General features: G+C 37.2%; 4 protein-coding genes across 6 annotated transcripts; 2 read left to right on the top strand and 2 right to left on the bottom strand.

The window, feature by feature from the left end:
• Window positions 1–1,643: 1,643 nt before the first annotated feature.
• On the top strand, window positions 1,644–4,654 carry LOC108205056 (probable pectinesterase/pectinesterase inhibitor 51). Its single transcript, XM_017374829.2, has 2 exons — window positions 1,644–2,993; window positions 3,810–4,654. Exons 1-2 carry the CDS (start codon window positions 1,985–1,987, stop codon window positions 4,493–4,495), a joined length of 1,695 nt encoding a protein of 564 aa, XP_017230318.1. The 5' UTR covers window positions 1,644–1,984; the 3' UTR covers window positions 4,496–4,654.
• Window positions 4,655–5,581: 927 nt separating this feature from the next.
• On the top strand, window positions 5,582–9,046 carry LOC108214632 (probable pectinesterase/pectinesterase inhibitor 51). Its single transcript, XM_064092673.1, has 2 exons — window positions 5,582–7,027; window positions 8,064–9,046. Exons 1-2 carry the CDS (start codon window positions 5,776–5,778, stop codon window positions 8,771–8,773), a joined length of 1,962 nt encoding a protein of 653 aa, XP_063948743.1. The 5' UTR covers window positions 5,582–5,775; the 3' UTR covers window positions 8,774–9,046.
• A 128-nt stretch (window positions 9,047–9,174) lies between these two features.
• LOC108214849 (UDP-glucuronate:xylan alpha-glucuronosyltransferase 1) lies at window positions 9,175–13,302 on the bottom strand. Of its 3 annotated transcripts, none has more exons than XM_064092680.1 (6): window positions 13,070–13,302; window positions 12,570–12,652; window positions 11,772–11,978; window positions 11,032–11,642; window positions 9,882–10,908; window positions 9,175–9,666 (listed from the first exon to the last, which is right to left on the bottom strand). In XM_064092680.1, the coding sequence occupies exons 2-6, from the start codon at window positions 12,590–12,592 to the stop codon at window positions 9,660–9,662; spliced, it is 1,875 nt and encodes a 624-aa protein (XP_063948750.1). In that variant the 5' UTR covers window positions 12,593–12,652; window positions 13,070–13,302; the 3' UTR covers window positions 9,175–9,659. The 3 variants fall into 3 exon arrangements, with proteins under 3 accessions (XP_063948750.1, XP_017242584.1, XP_063948746.1); XM_017387095.2 differs by having other exon boundaries at window positions 11,032–11,660; window positions 13,070–13,271; XM_064092676.1 differs by lacking the exon at window positions 13,070–13,302 and adding an exon at window positions 12,734–13,049 and having other exon boundaries at window positions 11,032–11,660.
• A 2,100-nt stretch (window positions 13,303–15,402) lies between these two features.
• LOC108206570 (uncharacterized) lies at window positions 15,403–21,402 on the bottom strand. Its single transcript, XM_017376914.2, has 6 exons — window positions 21,172–21,402; window positions 21,048–21,102; window positions 19,596–19,646; window positions 18,927–19,018; window positions 18,767–18,844; window positions 15,403–15,696 (listed from the first exon to the last, which is right to left on the bottom strand). Exons 1-6 carry the CDS (start codon window positions 21,225–21,227, stop codon window positions 15,546–15,548), a joined length of 483 nt encoding a protein of 160 aa, XP_017232403.1. The 5' UTR covers window positions 21,228–21,402; the 3' UTR covers window positions 15,403–15,545.
• Between the last annotated feature and the right edge of the window lie 1,988 nt (window positions 21,403–23,390).

The following is a 23,390-nucleotide window of genomic DNA, read 5'->3' as shown; positions in this document are numbered from 1 at the left end:
AAGGTTGGTCTTAGATGGAATTGGGTAATTGAGATTTAGTTGTAAACTATAGTTGTAGTAGATTAACAGTGATACTTCTTATTGAAGTTGATCCGATGATGGTAGTAGTAGATTCTAATTTCAATACTATAACCTGGATGCGATCCTGTTGTTTTAGGGGGTTAAAATGTTCTCTTTTAAATCTTTTATTAATGCTTTCAGGTTTTAAATTATTTGGTTTTCAGAAATACAATTTTTCAAAAGTGTTTTAAAAGATTTTGTGTGGTGACGTCAGGATCCAGGCCCCCGGATTCCTGGGGCGTCACACTCGTGGCGGCAGCATTGTGGGACTGGGATTAGATTCTTTCGAAGATAATGTACCCCTTCCTTCCTCCATGACTAATGGTGGCCGGAATCGAAGGTCGACTGAGTGCCGGAAAAAAACTAAGTGTCGGAAAAAAACTGAGTGTCGGAGCAGTTGAGAGAGCAGAGTTGAGAGAGAGTGCAGAGTAGAGAGAGAGAGAGACTGAGAGAGTGAGAATTGAGAGTGAGATGGGTGGTCAACAATGGAGGAGGTCGGGGGTTTATATAGCGGGTGGGAGATGGGAGAGCCGTTAGGAGTTGTCGTTGAGCTGCAGGAGTGCAAGTTGCCGTTGAGCTGCAGGAGTGCAAGTTGCCGTTGAGACTCTCAGAAAAAGCAGACGCCGGACGGACAGACGGTACAGGCTACGGCTGTAGGCTACAGATGGGCAAGTGGACCGTTGGAAGCAGCGAAACGCGGGCCGGTTCCGCGGTTCCACGGTCCGGTTCCGCCGTTCCGCCCTGCTAAATCATTTTTTTATCACAAAATTAAAAATATCTTATTTAATAGTATATAATATAATATATAATTATTATATCTAAATCGGTTATAATATAACAAAAGTTAAAAATTTCTTATGTAATAGTATATAATATAACATAAAATTATTATATCTAAATCAGTTTAATATAACTTATAAGTTAGTAAGTGGTGATGATTTATAAGTTTTTAAAATATAAGTTAGTAGAGTGTTTAATAATTCAAATTATAAAATGACATTTTTAAATAAAATTTAATTTATGTAAATATAAACTTAATATATAAAATTTAAATCAAGCTAATTTATTTAAATATAAATTTGATACAGATTACAGTGTAGACTTCCACGGTTAAACCGCGGTTTTGCGGTTCGCGATTCAAACCGCGGTTAAACGGTTCCTGCCTGGGCGGTTCAAGCGGGTTAAAGCGGTTTCGGGCCGGTTACGGTTCGGTTCCTCGATTCTAAATCCGTGTTCGGCCCGTACTCAATTTCAGTTCATGCGGTTTTCGAACCGGCCCGTGTTTATACGGTTTCGGGCGGTTAAAAACACGATTCGGGACGTGCCGGTTCGAACGGTTCGGCCCGTTTGGCCGGCTCTAGCAGCAAGTCACAACTTCCACCAAACTGAAACTAATGCATGTGTGGAAAAACTGTCTAAATGTTCCAACTTGGCTGATTAAAGGGAGATCAGTCATACTTTTGGAGCTTAAGCAAATAAATCCCTCACATAACTACAACTGTAACTCAAAATCTTCTGAACTAATTACCTTATCCCGTAAATTATTTTAATACTAATCAAACAGCAGTAAGTACTTTATGATGATTTGGAGCTTTCCTTCTTGTTTAATCACTCACTCACCAACAATAATGTAAAAGAAATACTAGTAGATTTCAAATTCACACAGATCTCACTCATTTCGTTCTGGGATCTCTTTTCATTCGCACTTTCTATATACCCGTCAGGCCCTCCTCCAAAACACCGTTCATAATTAATTTTGATCGATTTCGATTCGGTTTTGCTCAACGATACATTCACAAACAACAAACCCATTCATGGCCAAGCAAGCATTAAGACCAAAAATCCAAAATCATAAAGTGCCCAACCCGTGACTCAATCCCATTCCCAAACATCACTAATTCCACCCCCCACTATATATAAAATCATGCACTACCACCACAAAAAACCCACAAAACCCACTTCAAAATTCTTCCTCATTGCCATGTCTTCTCTCTTCCTTCTCTCTCTACTCTCTCTCCTCATTTTCTCCGCTCTTCCCTCCTCCGCCATCCGAAACCACCACAACCACCGCCACGACGGCAAAGCTTCTGCCACGTCAGCCACATCAATCCAACAAGCATGCAAAGCCGCAAGAACACTAAACACACAGTTATGTGAAACGTCGCTTATCCAATCCAAACAGGTGCCGCCCGACCCGACTGCGGCCCAAATCATACAGGCCTCGATTTGGGTCACAACCCAAAACCTCGTAAAAGCCCAATCCATGGTCCAAACCATCCTGGACTCGTCCGGATCAAACCTCAACCGCTCCAACGCGGCCCAGAACTGCGTCGAGTATTTAAAAACCTCCGACTACAGGATCAAATCGGCGGTCGAGGCGCTGCCACGTGGCAAGACGAAAGACGCGCGCGCGTGGCTCAGCGCGGCTGAAGCCTACCAATACGACTGCTGGTCGGCGCTCAAGTACGTCAACGACAGTCAACTCATCAACCAAACGATGTCGTTTATGGACACGCTGATAAAACTCTCTAGCAACTCATTGAGCATGACTATGGCTTATGACGTGTTTGGCAGCCAAACTGGGTCATGGGTCCCGCCCCGAACCGAGCGAGACGGGTTCTGGGAAAACCCATCCGGGTCGGATCTCGCGTCGGGTAAAATCGGGTTGCCGGGCGATTTGAAGCCGGATGTGACGGTGTGTAAGGGCGGCGCGTGTGATTACAGCACGGTGCAGGAGGCGGTGAATGCGGGGCCCAGTAATGGGAAACGGTTTGTGGTATTGATTAAAGAAGGGGTTTATGATGAAACGGTTCGGGTTCCGTTAGAAAAGAAGAATGTGGTTTTTTTGGGAGATGGAATGGGTAAAACCGTTATAACCGGGTCAAGAAATGTGGGTCAACCCGGAGTTTCTACGTATAATTCAGCCACTGTGGGTAAGATCATATATATTTTTTGTTAAAAAAATATTTAGAGGGTTTTCTTCATGTGCATGCATTTCTTTTAAATTTTAATCCTCTGCATGTGTTAAAATGTTATTACGTGATGTTTGATTATTTATTGCTTAGAATTTTTCTTGAAATCGACATTTTTAGTAACTTGTTTTCAGAAAAATAAATTTGTGGAGTATGAATGTACAGGGGCGTTGAAAGAATTTATATCAAGGGGTATCAAAAATATTTTCTTTTAGTTTTATATATGAGTTTTATTGTTTACTGGGCGCTATTACACGCACTACCCTGCGTATATATTTGGCTATCGTTGTAACAATTGAAAGGTAAATGAATATATGACCAATGTCATAGTGGAGTGAGGAAATATTTGCAATTTAGGAAATGTTGTGATTGAAAATGTATGTCTTCTTAGGCTATGTTGCCACAAATTTTACGTTTTGGACAGTTTTTATAGAATGAGAATAAGTTGTGTGTACAAGTTTTCTTCTTAGTTCTACCGAACAAACAGATATAGGAAAAACAAGAAAACTTATTCTGTGGCCCTCTAATCCGTAACATTACGGTTTTCCTCCCTTGGAAATATTTGTTTTCATGAAAGGACAGAGCTGAAATTAGGAAACTGTTTTTTTGCCTTTGGAAAGTGTTTCTTCTTAAATAAACACATACCAGAAATTGTAGGACATTTTTTCTTTGGAATGGATTTCAACGAACAAATGGAACTTTAAATAAGTTCATGTGTTGCTCTTGTTATAGTTCCTCAGTCCACAATGTCTCAAGAATTCTTTTACATTGCTACAGGTGTCAAGGGGGATGGCTTCATGGCGAGTGGTCTCACGATACAGAACACGGCCGGTCCTGATGCTCACCAAGCAGTAGCATTTGTGTCTGACAGTGATCTATCAGTTATCGAGAATTGTGAATTTCTGGGGAATCAGGACACCCTTTATGCCCACTCACTCCGTCAATTCTACAAGTCTTGCCATATTGAAGGAAATGTGGATTTCATATTTGGAAACTCTGCTTCAGTCTTCCAGGATTGCACTATCCTAATCCGACCCCGGCAACTCAAACCGGAGAAGGGATCGACAAATGCCGTGACGGCACATGGGAGGATAGACCCTGCTCAGTCGGCAGGCTTTGTATTCCATAATTGCCTGATAAATGGCACGGAGGAGTATATGCAGTATTATAATAGCAACCCAAAAGTGTATAAGAATTTTTTGGGAAGGCCATGGAAGGAATTTTCAAGAACAGTATTTATAGATTGTGTTCTGGAAGCTCTTATCACTCCTCAGGGTTGGATGCCTTGGACTGGCGATTTCGCATTGAAAACTCTTTACTATGGGGAATTTAACAGCTCGGGTGCTGGAGCAAACGTCTCCGCGCGTGTGCCATGGAGCAACCAGATACCTGCTAATCATGTCGGATCATATTCTGTGCAAAATTTCATTCAAGGCAATGAATGGATTCCTACATCTTCCTGAGTAACTTGACATAGATCTAATATTACATGATGTGATTTTTCGAGTAATATGTTACTTGCTATATGCTGAGTGTGAAGTCTTATTTGGTACTTTCGCTGTAATTACAAATTAAATAGTATAATTCTGTGGTGAGAGTGAAATTTAAATTATTATCATCCACTCGCTTCTGATCATACATTGAATCTACGGTCTTTATATTCAGGAGTTGGTGTAAGGTCGGCGTATATCTCATTCTATTCGTACTTTCCGACTATTGAGTTAAGGTTCTATTCGTACTTTCCAAATATTAAGTGAATTGGAGAGAGTATTTTTGTTACAGTGAATTATACAATGTTCAAGTGGTTCCGGAAAACAACATTATTTCATTTTGCTACTGTTTGCCATGTGTTACATTTTCTGTTTTGAAATATAGATCGTTTAATTTTTCAAAATTTATGTTTAACTTTTCAAAACTTATTTTTAAGTCGTATGATTTCTTATTTCTGCAAAATAAATTTAAGCAAACGGTCGTATTAATGGAGGGAGCAATCATCAGAGGGAATGACAAATTGGGAGTCACGCTTCTAGACAAAAAGGTATGGGTTGTTAGACTTGTTCACGAGCAAAATAGTGAGGTTAGAGGTCTCTTTCTCTTTTCTAATGTTGTTACACTAAGCAAACATAATGTATGGCAGATGTTGCCAGAGCTAAAGGCAAACAGAAATGATGATTACAAATTCAAACAGAAAATTCTCAGCATCTTCTGAGGTTTTCCCACTATGTAAAAGCATTGAAACCGTCTCGGTCCCAGAGTATTCACGGGTAGCATTATGGTCAGATGTTTTTGGCAGGATCAGATGAAGACTCGCTCTGTTGTATTTAAAACTTATTTTAATAAAAAACATATAATCAAATTCTTAATTAACAAAAGAATTAATAAGATTAACTAATTAGTCAAAACACTAAACGCTAAATTCTTTATAAAAGTAATAACTGAAGCAGGCAACTACTAATTCAAATTTTTATTGGAAACAAATATGAACATATAAATTAAAATGGAGGGAGCTGTTTAGCTTGCAATAGTTATTATAGTTCCATAATCCACATTAATGCAAATGTTTTGAGGAAACAGATCTTACCCAAAAATTATCAAAAATTACAGAACACATATCCGAGCCTCAATATTTCCCACACAAGTGTCACCCTACAAAACAAAACCCCCTGCTGGTTCCTGCATGTAAAAACATCTGCATGCATAATCATGCACTCCCACAACACAAAAAACTTAAGAATTCATCCCCATGGCCATGTCTTTTCTCTCCCTCTTCTTCCTTCTCTCGCCTCTCAGTCTCTTCCCTTATCCCGCTTCCGCCATCGGCGAGGACTTCGGATTCGGAATTGGCCGTGACATTGTTATGCACGAGGCTCTAGCAGGTACTCCGCTTCCAGCCAAGGATGCGGATCACGCTCCAGGATATATCCCAGCTCCACCTGCTCCAAGCCAGGCCAAACCGCCCCGTGACGACCGGCCCAATGCTCAGCCCTTTATCGACCAATCCGGTGTCTACGCGTCCATTCTCAAGAAGCCCGCTCCGGCTCCCTCCCCCGCATTCCCTCCGGGCCCTGATTCCAATATGGGCCCCGCACCCAGCCCCGATCCCGCATCGCTGACACCGATCCAACAAGCATGCAGAGCCACGAATTTCACCGAATTATGCGAAGCCTCCCTCAAAGAATCAAACAAAGTACCCGCTGAGCCGACAGCTACAGATATCATACAGGCCTCGATATGGATCGCGAACCAGGACCTGAAAAAAGCCCAGTCCATGATCCAAGCCATTTTGCGGGGCCCGCAAAACGTGAACCTCACTAACGCAGCTCAGAACTGCGTAGAGTATTTCCAGAACGGCGAGTACCGGATCAAACAAACCGTTTACGCGTTACAGCGTGGCAGGATCAAAGACGCGCGGACATATCTCAGTGCGGCTCACACGTACGAGTACGATGTTTGGTCGGCTCTTAAATACGTTAACAACAGCCAGTTGGTTAACCAAACGATGGCGTTTACGTGGTCGTTGATTCAGTTGTCGAGTAACGCGTTGAGCATGGTCAAGGCTCATGACGTGTTTGGTGATGACATGGCGCTGTGGGGCCCACCGCAGTCCGAGAGAAACGGGTTGTGGGAAGGGGAGTCGGATAATATGACGGGTTTCAAGTTCGATTACAAGGTGGATTTCGGGTCGGATCCCGCGCCAGAAGACGACGGGTCGGGTAAGAATATTACCGGGTTTGGTGAAATGAAACCGGATGTTACGGTTTGTAAGGGTGGCACGTGCGACTTTGAGATGATACAGAATGCGGTGGATGCGGGTCCCACTAATGGGAATAGGCACGTGATTGCGATAAAAGCGGGGGTTTATGACGAAACGGTTCGGGTTCCGTTACAGAAGAAGAATGTGGTTTTCATGGGAGATGGTATGGGCAAAACCATTATTACCGGGGCAAAAAATGTGCAAACACCCGGAGTTTCTACGTATAATTCAGCTACTGTTGGTAAGAATCCATTTTTACATTTATTTAATTCAGTTTCTATATACTTGGGCATATTTTGTTTTGTAAGAAGATAAAATTTTAATCATGAACAATTATAAAAAGGAAAGATAAACTAGTTATAAAGGGGCCGTTTGGGTGAACTTACAAATAAGTGCATTTTGCTTAAAATAAAAAAATGAAGTAGAAGTCAGAAGTAAGTTAAACTTATAAGTGATTAAAGTTTTTGGGATAAAAGTAGAAGTCATGAAACAAAAATTAGTATTCTTAAATTCTTTTAAGTGCTTCTTGACTTTTTACACAAACGGTTTATAACTTAAAAACCCGGAAGCCGGGCTTTTAAATGTTTGTCAAACACCACCAAAGACTTCTTCCCTCTAGGATCATAAATTGAGAAAAGTTTTTAAAAATCACTATTTTAAAATAAATAGGTTTTACTGTCATTTTCGACAAATGACCTACCTGTTACTTCAAAACACGATTTGAAGTTGTGTTTTGATTTTCGAGGAAAACACGACTTTGAATTGCGTTTTCAGCTGAAAATCATAACTTAAAGTTGTGTTTTTGTTCGTTCGATATTGTAAGCACGACATGAAGTTGTGTTTTCAAGTAATATTTTTGATTATATTTTCATAAAATGACGATGGAGGCATTTTAAATAGTGACATCTGGGCCAATGCCCCATACGAGTCTTGTTCATTTTTAAGACATTAAAACAGATATTAATTTATAAAATAAATATGTTTAAGTGTTGCAGAATATAACAAATACCCATGTTGTATAGAGCTAATGTCCCAATTATATACTATGGTAGTGTAATTGGAAGATTCATGTTGTGAAATTCTTTGCCAGATTGTTAGTACCCATTTATTCTTCGTAATTGTTGAGAAAGTGTGTTGAAATTCAAGAGCATGTGTCTTGGATATGCACATTATGTCAACAAACTGAAAGTAAATTGGTTTGATAAGCTGATGAAGTGTTTTAAATCTAGTGTTTTCTCAGTCCACCAAGTCTAAACAGCCTTGTTACATTTGTGCAGGTGTCAAGGGGGATGGATTCATGGCTTGTAATCTCACCATACAGAACACTGCAGGCAACCTCCCCCAGCAGGCAGTGGCATTTATGTCAGACAGTGATCAAACAGTTCTGGAGAATTGCGAATTACTCGGCAATCAGGACACTCTTTACGCCCATACTCACCGCCAATTCTACAAGTCCTGCCGTATTGTAGGAAATGTGGATTTCATATTTGGAAACTCCGCTGCAATCTTCCAGGACTGCGTCATCCTCATCGCTCCCAGGACAGTCACGCCTGAGAAAGGCGAGACCAACTGCGTGACAGCGCATGGAAGAATAGACCCTGCTCAGTCAGAGGGCTTTGTGTTCCACAACTGTGTCATCAATGCGACTCAGGACTTCATGCCCTTCTATTTAAGCAATCCGGTTGTGCATAAGAATTATTTGGGCAGGCCTTGGAAGGAGCATTCCAGGACAGTTTTTATAAATTGTCTTCTGGGGCCTGTTATTCACCCAGAGGGTTGGTCGCCCTGGAGCGGTACTCAGGGATTGGCAACCCTTTACTATGGGGAATTCAACAGTACCGGTCCAGGGGGGAGCGTCGTGGGGCGAGTGCCCTGGAGTAACCAGATTCCACCTGATCACGTTAAGACATACTCTGTGGAGAATTTCATTCAAGGCGATGAATGGATTCCCAAATCGTCCCTTCTATCTCCACCTCTTGTACAATAACTGATGCCTTTTCATCTTGTAAAATATAGGCTGGTGAAAAGTTGTTTTTAGGATCATTTTTTAGGTATCTCCTATAAGAAAAAGGCTCATAATGTCACGGGCACTTCGCGGCTATTTGGAGGCCATATTATATGACCAACCGACCAACTAGGCAACCATCACTAGAACTCATAGTGGAAATTCCACTGAATATAATGCATTTACACTTTCAGAGTTGTATAATGTTGCGCAAACTTTATCTTATCCTCTGAAGTCTTCCTTTTGTTAGTTCTAGATACCAAGTTGAGTGGTGCTTCCAAGTTGTTATATGCACAATATAGAGGTCCCAACACCTGCACTACAAGTGCTGCAAAGTGCAGTGGCCGCCATACTTTAGGCACAGGCCATTTCATTGTGTGTAATCATCGAATAAATTTTCAATTTGTAGTGCTGAGTGCTAACAAATGCTAAGAAGATGTCTGTATCAGTTTAAATTTTTAATTCTAGTAATACTGATGCTCTCTGAAACTAAGAATTCACAGACATTATGTTGTTATTTAACAAAACATGGGTAATCTTACAACACGTTATTCTGTGAAATTTACACTGAGAGTAAACACCAGAAATGTTTAGAATCAAGCAGCGTATCAATACGTCTCACATGGACAAATAATTAGTTCATTGCCAGCTTACTTGTTTTTTAAGGCTATGATCTTTTCCTGAAGCTTTGGTGCTGACAATGCTATTCTGGTGGAAGTGCCTTGTTTTAGCAGATAGACCGTAGACGACGACTCAGATCTGGCAAGATTTCAAGAAATGAGTCCCTTTGATGGGCTGGAAGTACCCCCAGTTCACCTCATAGAAACAAGTATAATCAGGATAGGACAAAAGAAAGAATGGTCCTTTCTTATAACCTGAATAAATTTTATAAATCAACAATCGGAAGAAATCCTTCAGATCTAATATACGCAGTTAACCACGTAAGCTCTAAACGTGTTTATGCATATGAAATGAAGCAACTACAGGTCCAAGTGGAGGTCTACATTATTCATCATTTACATTGCTAAAAAAATGTAAATATCTGTGTGAAAAGAGAAAAAAAAGGACAAAAATTGAAACGGCCACTCACAAGGCAGAAAGAGAGGCTTTCTTGAGGGCTGGTGGGGAAGGAGTAAAGAATTTGTTGTCCGTCCAATTTGTCTCACCCCAGTGTTTCAACATGCCCTTCCAAGAGCACAAATTGTCGATACACTTCTTCAGGCGTGGATCATGGACTTTAATTTTCCAATGCCCGTCTGTGTAGTTTCCCTTCTCAGCTTGCATTCTGTGCCACTCGAGTTGTGCCTTTTGCCTTGACTGCAACAGGCAAAACTGCTGTAATTGCTCTGGCATTGCATCATGCACTTTCCACCACCTTGCATGAGCAACGTCGCTTGCAAACTCTTGTAAGAGATCCCAATTCCAGTTACAATCATAATCCCGAAAGCACAACCATGGCTTTCGTCCCAGATAATGAATCACATAAAGAATCGGGGGTTCAGCACCAAAAAGGCGCGTTTTCTTTTGCTTGGTTTCTTCCTCATCGCCAATCCAAAAATGCTTTAAGAAATTAATGTGTTTAGGAATCCGATGCCACCATGTAAAAACTTCATTCAAATACCCCTGGTCACCACCATTGTAGGACTCAAATTCATTGATGTGATCCATCAGAAGCTCAAATGTGCAATTAGATGGCTCCAGCACCATGACACCGGAGTTGAAAAGTGTGCCATTATTTCCTGTTGCCGATATCTCTGGCATCCCAAATAAGAAATCAATGTTTTTTAGTACAAGTAAATCAGCATCAATAAAAATGATCTTGTCATAGTCTGTGAGCTGCCATAGTCGAAACTTGCTGTAGTTCCACTCATTATAGGCATCTTTCTCAGCTTTTGGATTCCTTATTCTCTTTATTGTTCGAACTTTCCATCCTGCTAGCTCTAGCCCACTGATATGGTACTCACTTATTGTTTCATCTACAAGAATCACTAGGTCCCGAGTTGACCCTGCCATTCGGATGCTCTGGGCTGCAGCTATAGCCCCACAAACATAGTCATCAGCAGAATGCAGGATTGTTGCATAAGCCTCTCTCTTTACATTCAGCGAGTAATCTTCATCTGTATGAAATACATCTTGAGGTGAGGCGTAATTACTAAAGGATAGACAAATACAAAATCTAAGTCACGCCTTTTTAAATGAAAAATGATAATACTTTTCGTGAATGTTAGAAGCAAACTTACCTCTGGGTTTGAGTGGAAGTGAAAGTTCACAAGAGCCAACTGGAAGCAGGAGCTTCTCCCTCAAAACATTCAAGTTAGGTTTATAGAGCCACGCGTTGCCTTTCCTTACAACAAGTTCCTTGCAAGAAAACAGATTTGGCAGAGGAAAACACTTGGTAACAAAAAGTAATTGCACTTGGTGATAGCCTTTGGCATTTGCTGCTAGACCAGCAGCTGCAAGCTGCAAGTGCAACCTAGCAACGTCTCTTGACCAGTTTGCCTCATTTCTACAAGGAAGCTTAACAATAACAAGATCAAGTCTTTTTCTAGGCACTTCGAGCTTAGGTAGAGTAGGGCAACTAGGAACTTCATCATCTTGTTCTTCGTCAATCCATTCTGGGTATATGGTATTCCAAGTTACATTTTCTTCAGCATGGTCTAAATGCAGGTGAATATGTTTCGAATTGGGGAGGACTTGTTTCCACATCTCATTTTCAGTGTTATCGAAGTTTAGCAAACCAACTCCCTGGATTTTAGTTTTGTTAGGCATTCCATCCAAGGCGTCTAATATCTCATTCCAATTGACTTCTTCATGAGACACATATCTAGGATCTGATCCTCCCCACATCCACCTGTTCATAAAATGCGGCCTGCATTATACCCAATCAATAGCTATCCCCTAAACCTTAGAACTGAAGAGAGTGAGGCATAAGTGTAGAAAAACTGAAAACAATTAATATTTAATATACCAAAAAAAATACCTTGCCAGAGAATCTGATACATGTTCAGGATGGCACACAGTTGGTGAATACAAAACTGTAACAAAAACAGCAAGCAGGATAATAACTAGAATAAGTTTCAATAACTGCATCTTCCATTTTGTGTTCTTATCTTGAATAGGAATCTGAAAGGGCTTCTCAACATCTTCGACTTTAATTTTATGTGACCTCCTTTTGTATACATCCTCGCTGATTTCAGAAGCATATGCAGTCTCGTTAGTAGTTAAACACCACAAACACAAAGCATCAGGTTCGAAAGCAGTATCAAGAGATTCTATCTTAGCATAATATTTATACCCTTAAGTTACAACATACAAGTACAAGTAGGTAGCATGCAAAAGATCAGACATGTTTCCTGAAAAACATTTAGCGCACTAAATATTTTACAAGAAACTACACATTCAAGTATTTAAGACATAAATTTGCAGTCATATTTCTTTTCATTCTTCTTCAAAACTGATTAAAGTTTTTAGATTTGAACATTGATTGTTCTTCACAAATACTATTCATCCATTATATGTAATGTATTGGTTCATAGTTTGTATAAGATAATAGATGCACAACCTAACTGCTGCACTAAACAGACACCTAGATATCACCAAGTGACCAAGTCCAATAGCATTATTCATATGTCTCGGCATAAGTTTTCTGGATAGATGATCTGCTTTGCCGAACGTCATATGGAATCCCTTGTATCTTATAAGGCTAATGTCAAATTTTGATAATTATGTGCAGTGCTACAACAGAAGGGACCAAAAGAGAGTTGATTTAGAAACTTACACAGATCGCTGCCTGGTTTCCATTGAGACTCAGAAAAGCACAAGTCTTCGTCTAGTTTTTTTTAATGATGATGAATGCACCGGCTACAAAATTACATGATAATGTTAGGCATCATCATGTAAATACTTGAAATTAAAATAAATTTGAGCACTTGTTGTTAATACAAAGGATTCAGCATAGCAGCGGCTATGGGAAGGAAAAAAGCAAGCAGGCAAGAAGAATGCAGCTGCAGAATTGAAAGTATTCAGCCAACCCTAACATAATCGAGTCAATAGCGATAGATGAAGAAAACTAGAAATGAACTGAATCAGATATATATAAAAAGGGCACAAGTCAGGTAGAGAAAGAAATATTGGAATAAATGTCACTAATAGTGCTTTCTGAGAACAAGCAGCAAATGCAAATGCATTTGCAAGCCTTCATCAGGCGAAACAAATAAGCAATACCAAATATATTATGATTACTTAGTTATGTAGAGAAGGAAAGAAAAGAATTCTCACATTGATTACATGTCGAAAATAAAACTCTGGAGCATTTCTGGAATGGTTGAGAAAATGATGGAGCAACTTGAAAGAAAATTTAAGAGTGAAAATGGAAGGAAAGCCAATATAGAGATGATCTATAACTTCCATTTCAATTTTCCTGTCCTTTCCAGATCAGAATAAATGAATGACTCACCAAATTAAACAAACAAACACACCTTCTTCACCAACCTTATTTCTTATACATTGTATTTGCATTTTCTTGTATTTCTGTCTACTCAACAATCTTTTTATAAATATTTATCCAACTATTCTCTACACAGTCATAAGTTGGCGGATTAGTAATCTATAAGCTCTCCAGGAGGATATCTAATTTGTACTTGTCTTTTCAAAAGCCTAATCTGTCTCAAGTACAAACTTAATGAGTGTGACTACTTATTCTGCATGATATCTAGCATCATTCACCTCTAATGCGGGGAATGATGTCGTTTGGGATTTAAAAGTTTGCTATCCAGCTTAATGGTGTGTATTTTTCGTCATTCACGTTTTCAGACACTAATACAATTCATAACCTGTAGTCAATTGGAAAATTTTGAGTATACTTGCACATAATTTACATGTATAGGTAAATCTTCGAACCATAAAACTCGGATATTCAGACTCGAATTCTTGATCATCGAGGGCATTCAATAGACTACAATGGTAGAACATTTAAGAATAAGCAAACAATTAGGTCAGTACCTCTAGTAATTGCTGCTTTATAAAGTTTCAAAAACAAAAGAGGTAGATAAATTGCCTTTTCAAGGCCCTAACCCAAAAGCAGATAATTAAACCAAGTAATCATTAGCAGAGGCTAAGTATGAGTTGTTCCTTTCGGGGATAGAAATTTGGTTAGCGAAAACAATTGATTCTCAGTATAGTTGAAGTTGAAGTTGAGGTTGTACCTGGGCATAAAGGCCAATAATAAAAATTTGGTAAAATATTATCATTATGAGTCCCAAAATTCATTTATAATGTGATTTTAAACCCCTCCTAAACGGATTTCGGAATTCTGGTTGCGTCACCCGAACAAGCTTGGGGAAGGAGATATGGGTCGGAAAGTATGAGGAAAAACATAATGCAGTTGAATGGCAAGGAGTGCATGAGTCAAGAGAAGGCTTGCACCTATCGCTACGTATGTCTGGATCTTTTTACATGACCGCCTTTCCTGATTATGCAAACTACTCCCTATAAACAAATGAACATTGTTATCAACTTATGATACTTGTGAGCTGCTGTCATGTGAGACCAGGCCTACCTAAAGTATTCAACAGCATTATTATATGTTTTTACGTTTCAACCAACACACACAATTATATTACAACTATCTAACTGCGGTGCACTACGTGTCGCCCAATTCCCGGTTGATAAACAACGTATCAAAAGTATTGGCAAAAAACAGAGAAGCTGGATTCCAAGCAAAGCAAACCCCTTGCGCATGCTTCACAATTTCAGATTTTTTTGACAACTTTTTCCAAGCTCAGTTTCAACTATTAAATTAAGCTTTCTCCGCTACCCCTGTGAATATTAGTGTTTTTTAAAGGGTCCCCATGCTCGCATAATCATCTGCATTTTTTTTTCATTTTATCTTTTAGCCTTAACTTAATTTTCATGTGAAAAGAGGAGTAAATGCCATTTAGCATAAAATTACTCACTCTAAATGCTTTCTTAGAAACAAGTTGCATAGATTCAAATATATTTCTAGTTATACTATTATAACAAAATATTGTATATTTGGTGGTGGTTTTTTTTGAATAAATATAGCATACTATATTTAAAATATACCTAGTACAATCAAAACAAAATGTGTTTCAAGTTCAGTCAATAGCACCTCTTTCTTTAGACCATCTCCAATCATAATTTTATAAATAAAGCAACTTCATCTTCATTTTCACCTTTTTCACTTTATATCTTTATTCCATCTCCAACCATTACTTCATTTTATAAATAAAGCAATTTGTGCTTTATCTTCAAGTTCAACTTCATATATAGAGTAGGATAGTGCATGACTTTATATATAAAGATAGAGTAATGGATGATTGGAGATAGATTACTCTATTTATAAAGTTAAAAGTGAAAAAATATAAAGTTTAGAGTGATGGTTGGAGATGCCCTTAGAGGTATATTATACATACAGCACCTCTTTCTTTAGCTCCTTCAGCATTACATCGACTTGCTCTTAGCTATTCAGCTTCACCTGCTCTAAGCTATTCCGCTACTTGTTTTCTTTTAAATGACAGGATTGTAATAACTGAAGGATAGCAGCAGGTTGCATAGTTGTAAAACCTCAGCAGACATAAGGAAGATGAATATTTCTAAAAAACAAAGTCGCTTATTATGTATAAACTTCACCAACCCATTGGTTTTAACACTTGAGGTAAAATTCTTCTGAATATTAAAAGATAAACAACAATTTGGCTTATAAAAACCAAGAAAACAAGGAACTATAACATTACTAAATATCAGAATCAGAACTCTTTTCCTCCTTGGGTGGCGCAAACTGCTTGCTAAGTCGGGATCTTGTCCATGGATCCAGAGGTGCTCTTTGTGGTGGTTGAGGAGTTGGGGGTTTCGATTGTCTAAGCTCGTTCTCTCTGTCTATAAACCTGTTGGTTCAAATATTCATATTTAATAGCAGAAGAATAAGTAAAATTTCCTATGCATAATTGCATAACTAACGATGACTGAAGTCACTAATCAATAGACCAATACTAACAGTGATGCAAATATTTTCAGTTATCATTATTACTTTTTAGAGGCAAGTTTGAATTTTGATACTCGCATTGTAATTTTGATGTAGTTTAATTATGCATTAATTTTAGTTTGATTTAACAAAATCATTGCAATTCTTTCCTTTACGAGAGAGTCAAGGACTCCTTGTTCTCTTTTAATTGCCTTTGGAGTTTGGACAATACAGCACTCATTTTAGGTGCAAAAGTAAAAGTGGCATTTAAGAACTCATCTTTTTTACAAATGTAATTTATATTTCAAATAAATAATTAAAACTTGAATATACTTATTCCATTTTTTAAATAAAACACAGATAGTATATGACTATATTTAAATTAAATTAAATTCATCTAGTTTAAGACCTTCGACCTCTATATAAATTGTCACAATCATTCTATTTAATTTTGAACTACTACTAACAGACAATAAAACTTGGTTCGTATTTCATCGCTTGTACTTTTAGCCAAACCCATGAGTTGACAAGTATTTATTCCCTTTATCCTGCCCTTTTATTCCATATAAAGGAGTTCTTTATTTGGCCAAGCAATATATTATTCTGCCAAGTAATTATTTTCTCTACTAAAGCGAAAATCCTAATTTTATTTTCCAACCTATTTATTCAATGTCTAACCTCACTGATTCATCAAATAGAATATATAACTGTATGAGCTTAAAGAGCCACTTCACTGGTAAATCACAGGGTCAGAGATAGAAAATTTGGGTTTGCAGCACTCGACTTTGTCAAATATTTTACTTTAATCTCTGGAGTTATAAATTCAAAAATTAAAATTTAGACCCTGGAATTTTCAGTTGTGCTCATAAACTTTCTAAACACTACAATCTTCACCAAACTTTTTGATATTGCAAATTAGCATCAGCCTCTTAGTTTATAAGCATATACTTCACCCTCTCTATATTTTGTGTAGTTCACATTTGATCGACTTGAGAGTTCCATATGTTATTCTTGACTTTCTCGCATGAATGATTCTAAGACCTCCTTCCAAATTTTTCACATTTACCAAGGCAAACCTAGGACTATAAAATTGTCATCAATCCCGAATGCAAGCTTTTTGTGTTTTCTCCAGGGAACAAAATTACAGCCTTAACCAGTCCTTACCTTCAGATTTTCTATGATTTGATACTTTCAATCACAGTTACTAAATAAAGTAAAGCTCCCAATTGCTTATAGGAGCTTTACAATATACCGTTATTGTCATGTTAACCTATGGATGTTTTCATGCATAACATGCAAAAGGTTAGCAGTTTCAACATACAGTGGAATATTGTACCACTTACAATTTTAATCAAAACTCTGAATACAGCAATCCTTTTGAGGAAATGGAAAAATGTATAAGCATTGACACATATATGAAGGTTCTTGACTTTGAAAAGGAGGAAAGCAAGAATGACTAAGCATCAAACAATGTGACTTCTAAACTTGATGTTGAGGAATGAGATGGGGTCAGGCATGAAACGATCACTTCCTTTTTCATGAAGCATGTTTGGATCCAAAAGACCAAGACATTTCCATAGTGCCTTCTTATATTATGCCGATATCAGATATTGTGGTCATGGGATTCTATAAACTATTGAAGTAGTGCTGCAAAGTAATTCATGCTTCATAGTTGCTTAGTGGACAAGTTTTTGAAGAATGGGAGAAGATATATATAACGCGAAATTATATATTATAACTGAGAGATAAGCTGGATAGTAATTGTTTCAGTAGAGTAATTATGTTAAAAGTGGATTGTTAGAAATATTTAGGTTTACTCAAATAGAGTTGAAGTATATCTTTCTTTTATTAGTCTATTATATAATTATATAATGTTAGTGAGGAAGTATATATAAACTATCACTTTACTTATTAACAGTCTACTTGTTCACCAAGTTCTAGGACATCTATATTATACATTAGTCATAATAATTTTTCGTTATTTTATAGACTTAAATTACTTTGACGAGTACTAAAACTTAGTATTTACGCATGTGTTTCTTTAGCTGATTCATGTGTTGATTTTTATCCATTATCTTATGACCTATACTTTCTTGACTCTGCCCTGAATTAGAAGGCAGTTATGAACCTCATGTCCACTTATTAGTCTAAAAGTAATGAGTATATTTAGTAACATCTTTAGATTTAAAACTCGGGAGATAACATTAAAACAAATTAGCAGCTGAGACCACAGACAGTTTATTACCGGAATGTAAAAATTGTTCAAGTAAATGAGACAAAAAATCTATAATTTTAGAAAAGGCTTTCACACACACACACACATACATATACAGACACACACACATACACATACATACATACATACATACATACATATATATATATAGGCACTTGCTCAAATGAGAACTTTCTTAAAATGAGAACCGTGAGAACTTTTTAAATTTATCAATATCTCATTCATTTGAAAGGCCCCGCCAGGGGCACCTTCACAAAAAATGTATATCATTAAGGTCTCCACCTAGCTAGCCGAAAAAAAAATAAAAAAATAAATTAAAAAAAATTCACTGATGACGTGGCAGTGGACTTTTTTTTTGAATTTTTTTTTTTTACTAGCTAGGAAGAGACTAGTTTTATATACATTTTTTATATTGGGTACCCACTAGTTTGATGTTTAGATTAGCCAAAATATGATAAATTAAGGAAGTTCTCACGGTTCTCATTTTAAGAAGTTCTCACTGGAGTAACCCTCTATATATATATATATATATATATATATATATATATATATATATCAAAGCATACCACAAAAAAACAATTAAACAATAGATGCATACAGTGACAAAATCCACAAAACAATTAAACAATATATACATTTGCTTGTTCAGTATACAATGAAACAGATGAGAAACATATTTTTATTTTCTTTCAAAATAAAATTTACGAGATAGAAATAAAGGTAAAATTGTGATTGGGAAAGATATATCAAATCTTACTCTATATAGGCCATTGGTGCAGCATCACCGACTCGTATTCTAGTACGGAGCATTCTTGTGTATCCCCCTGCTCTATCTCTGCAACACAGGATTTCACATGTGCATTACAATCATTAAAAAAGGCCAAAGTCTGCACAAGAAACAAGGTAGAGCAATATACTTGTATCGATAAGCCAACTCTGTAAATAGCTTGTGAATGACATCATCACCTCGAACAAAAGCACCAGCACGTCTTGCAGCACAGAGAGTGCCCTGTAATAGTATAGTTCTTCAAAAAAGGATAGTACAAATGTCTTTTACCAATCAACAATAGATAATAACATCAAATAACTTGCAAAGATCTCAATAGACTCAGCCAGAGTCTTCCCCTTAATCAGCAAATAAAACATACAAAAGTATACTAAAAATGCCAAGTATAGCAGTTGGACAAAAATAGTAGTATTCCGAAAGTTTTACATGTTTTATGGTATCATGCGCGATCAACAAGGTATGTAAGGCAGTTGATTGAACAGCCTTTACAGGTAAAGTTCACACTTGGTAATGTCGTTTGTGGTAGATTAGTCTCGGCAAGAAGATGGATGGGGCACATTTGTCACAGATTTGCAATTAACAAAGCTTGTGCAGAAGATAAACTAACCTTTTTCACTAATATGGTATATATTTATATGGCTATATCACCTAAACCACAGAGTGCTCTTAAACCCATCACAGCCCGTGTCAATTAGTTCTAAACTAATTGACAGTAATGTACAAGCTAACAGAGGGACCATATTGTCACAAATAGTAGTATGTGACAAGTAAAGAATACAGAGCATTAGGTACAACTCACCTCCTTTCCAAGCTGTACCATATTGTCAGCTAGTCGACGAACTTCTTTTGCCTACAAGATTGAGATTTGCAAGTAGAAAGCACTAATATTAGTTCAAATATTATATTTTACTGGGGAAGGAGTGAAGCATCACCGGGGGCATGGCTGAAGTTAACTTCATACTGAAACAAAAATATAACTAAGATAAAATAAATACATCCAATATAAGACAGTAAACTCGCTAAATTGTGTGTGTGCGCGCGCGTTTATGTGTTATTAGACAGTAGCGCCAACACCTCGCAATTCATCGTGACCTCACCACCATTCTTTAGAAACCAGCTGTAGGAGTTGATTCCTCCTGTGAAAGTGTATATATATCGTAGTTTTTGGGCTGCATTTCTTCATACATTTTATGGTCAACTTACACAGGAGACAGGGCATCTAGATACAGGGCCTTTCAGGTATGTGTGGGTCCCCTTTTCAATCTTTGATAAGAGTCGTTTGGCTCAAATATGACCTTTTTAAATTCTGCTCGGATCCTTATGTCCCAATTGTATACCATGAAACATTTTTAGAGTAAATTACGAGAGCGTCCAAGATCTCTCAGCCCTGTCTAACCAAATTATAAAATTAGCAATCTCGTTCATCCCGACTTCACATCAATCCTGTCATATGATAAATACTATGTCCCATTTCGATATGCTCCTTCGAACCCTCTACCAATCCCTCAAAATCAACTAGAATATCCTCATTTAAGAAGGGGTTGAACACCTAATTGCAATAAACCATATATTCTAACACCACTAATATACAGGGGCTTTCAGGGATGTGTGGATCCCCTTCTCAATCTTTCATAAGGGTCGTTTGGCTCAAATATGACCTCTTTAATCTCTGCTCAGATCCTTACCTCCCAATTGTATACCATGCAACAATTTTGGGGTAAATTACGAGAGCATCCAAAATCTCTCACCCTGTCTAACCAAATTATAAACTCAGCAATTTTCTACTGATTCATCACGACTTCACATCAATTCTGTCATATGATAAATACATGTCCCATTCCAATATACTCCGTTGAACCCTCTACCAATCCCTCGAAATCAACTAGAATATCCTCATATTAAGAAGGGGTCGAAGACCAAATTGCAACAAATCATATACTCTTAACACAACTAATGCACAGTACAGTTCATCTTCAGGACAAAACACAAGAAATATTAACTATACTTCCCTAGCCCGCAGTTGCCAGCTTTTCAGACTCTCGACAAAATTATATTCTTCCACTCATTTACATTGCACACATCAAAGCTAAGATCCACATAAAGCATAATTAACAAAAAAAATCACATCCAAGCCAGTCTACTCATAAAACCCCTCAATCCAGACACCCAAATAAAACATAAATAAAAAAAAACAATTACAAATGTCTGCACCCAATATATCATATTCAGACATGAAGTGAAAGAAAGATACCTTAGCAACAGTAGTTTCGATACGCTCATGCTTAACAAGCTGCGAAACCATTGTTCTGTAAAAATGAAACCGTCAATCAAATGTACACACACACATTTATATAAAGATAGATAAGAATATAAACCTGAGCATAGACATGCGATGACCTGTTGGTCGATTAAGCTTCCTGAACTTAGTCATTGCGATTCAAGCTTAATTGTTATTGAAGATGATAAACCCTAACCCTCAACCTGTGTCTCTGTATATAATAACTAGGTCCAGCTCGGTCCGGAGCACTAAGAACCTGTTTGGCTCTAATTTTTTTGTCACAGCTTAATATTGTTCCGCGTTTTAAGCCCAAAAATTAATAAACCAGAAAGTGTCCTTAGAAATAAACAAAAGTTAGTTTAAAGAAAAAAAAAATCACTAACTTACATTTTCTTCTAATTTTTTTAATAAACTTTAATTATAAATCATTATTTATTATCATATTTTAATAATTCATAAAATATTAATAAGTTAAAATTACCTGAACAAACATCTTGAACTCGTAACGTATCATATTTAGTCATGGTAAGTCACGACTCACGAGTAACAATTTTGAACTCAACCAAAAGGACTTGATATCTTACATATATTCATATTACATATATTTATAAAGTAGTTGTGATATTTTAAATATTATTTTATGTATTAATATCAATACCAGTCAATATTCAATATATGTTTTTTTTTGATAAAAAGGAATCAATTCATTAATCAAAAGCCATATGGCATCTACAAGTATAATTGAAATTGGACAGGCGCTGAATTATATCGTTGTTGAATCTTTCCTTCTTGGAGAGGCAACTAAGCGATTTGAAGATGATTGAAATATATGTACTCGTTGTCACCTGATTGGTTTTCACCAGATTGGTTTTCACCCGATTGATTTTCACTCGATTGGCTTTCACTTGATTGTTCTGAACAATCGACCATAGATGCGATTCTATAATAACCTTCAAACCTGAATCAAACTCATGAAAATCTATAACCTCAGTCATAAAGAACATCAAAACACACCAAAACAAAAACTAACTCTCACAAGATGGAGAGACTAACAAAACCCAAATAAATTGGGAACTTATTGAAAGGAAAACACGATTTCAAACAAGAAACGGAGAAGAGAAATTGGGGCTTTCCACCAGTGAAAACCGATGGAAGCCCTCTCGAAATCTTTAATGGAGGCTAGGGTTTGGGAGGGAGAAGGAGTTTTTTTACACGCGCTGTTTTAATATTCAATATATTCTTAGCGAGTGCTAATGAATGCTGCTAAAATAACTAACATTTTATCCATGGGTAAAAATTACCCAACTCTCTCATATATTTAACCCATTTATCTAATAGATAATCCATTTTTTGACCCACATACATGCCAACTCATATTTAATACTTGATGTTATTAACGCATTATTCAAGGAAACTGTTTAAGATTTGAACCACAAATTTATGGGCAATATCAATATGATTTAAGAAACATATCAATCATCTTTAGCGACCAAAAATTTAAATCCGAGTTTTATCGATTGATTTCAAATACAACGCACGACGATTTTAAATGCACAAGACTGATATTTAGGCACCAACAATCATTCCCGCTATTGTTTGTACATGCTTTCAAAATGCCAAAAGAAAGTACAATTTGATTCTTGATCGCCCTCATGATTATAGTTCTTTATATCTGTTTGATTCTTGCCTCTTTGTGGCAAGATTTTGATATTCAGTTGAATCATGATTCACCATTTTATCGCTCATCGTCAACACTATCACCACACGTGGATTTGCTCGTGTAGCTATCTTCATGAAACCTTAAGAAGAGTTCCAAGGGAAAGATGCCAATGAAACAAGTATGAGTTCTAGGAGATTACTAACGATTTGATTTTGATTATCTATGTTTAAACTCATAAATATCCATGGGTAAAAATTTTACCCGACTTTTACCCATGCCTTACCCCGATATTTGAGCTACCAACATATACGCACATATGGTTATTTGTTTCTGAACCCCTTTTTTTTTTTTTTGCTTTTTTGGCAAAGAGTTATTGTCTTTCCTGATTATTTTAATATGATTTGGGCTTCTTTTGGAATTGGAGTAAATAAAGCAAATAAAGCAGTTCAAAATGCCAAGACTCGAGGTCGAAACTAGGAATTTAAAACAAAGTGGACTTGACAAGTCCTCAGCGAAGTTTCACGCACCGATCACCCATATTATCAAATTCATCAATCATGGATTCTATGTCAATTTTCTTGACAAACTGTCGCTCTATATATATAACTATAATATCTTCCAAAAATGCATCATCCATCTTACTACGAAGATCGGTC

This window comes from Daucus carota, chromosome 1 (assembly GCF_001625215.2).
Source record: "Daucus carota subsp. sativus chromosome 1, DH1 v3.0, whole genome shotgun sequence".
Taxonomy (NCBI): Eukaryota; Viridiplantae; Streptophyta; class Magnoliopsida; order Apiales; family Apiaceae; genus Daucus; species Daucus carota.
This window is presented reverse-complemented; position numbering and strand designations above follow the sequence as displayed.

Excerpts from the sequence above, each read along its gene's own strand:
- LOC108205056 (XM_017374829.2), top strand. The coding sequence starts at position 1,985 with ATGCACTACCACCACAAAAAACCCACAAAACCCACTTCAAAATTCTTC. Across the intron at positions 2,994-3,809 it reads GTATAATTCAGCCACTGTGG|GTGTCAAGGGGGATGGCTTC; the intron begins GTAAGATCATAT and ends ACATTGCTACAG.
- LOC108214632 (XM_064092673.1), top strand. The coding sequence starts at position 5,776 with ATGGCCATGTCTTTTCTCTCCCTCTTCTTCCTTCTCTCGCCTCTCAGT. Across the intron at positions 7,028-8,063 it reads GTATAATTCAGCTACTGTTG|GTGTCAAGGGGGATGGATTC; the intron begins GTAAGAATCCAT and ends ACATTTGTGCAG.
- LOC108214849 (XM_017387095.2), bottom strand. The coding sequence starts at position 12,592 with ATGGAAACCAGGCAGCGATCTGT. Across the intron at positions 11,979-12,569 it reads GAAACCAGGCAGCGATCTGT|CGAGGATGTATACAAAAGGA; the intron begins GTAAGTTTCTAA and ends TTCTGAAATCAG. Across the intron at positions 11,661-11,771 it reads GTATCAGATTCTCTGGCAAG|GCCGCATTTTATGAACAGGT; the intron begins GTATTTTTTTTG and ends GGTATAATGCAG.
- LOC108206570 (XM_017376914.2), bottom strand. The coding sequence starts at position 21,227 with ATGACTAAGTTCAGGAAGCTTAATCGACCAACAGGTCATCGCATGTCT. Across the intron at positions 19,019-19,595 it reads TGGTACAGCTTGGAAAGGAG|GGCACTCTCTGTGCTGCAAG; the intron begins GTGAGTTGTACC and ends ATACTATTACAG. Across the intron at positions 15,697-18,766 it reads GCACCAATGGCCTATATAGA|GTTTATAGACAGAGAGAACG; the intron begins GTAAGATTTGAT and ends TTGAACCAACAG.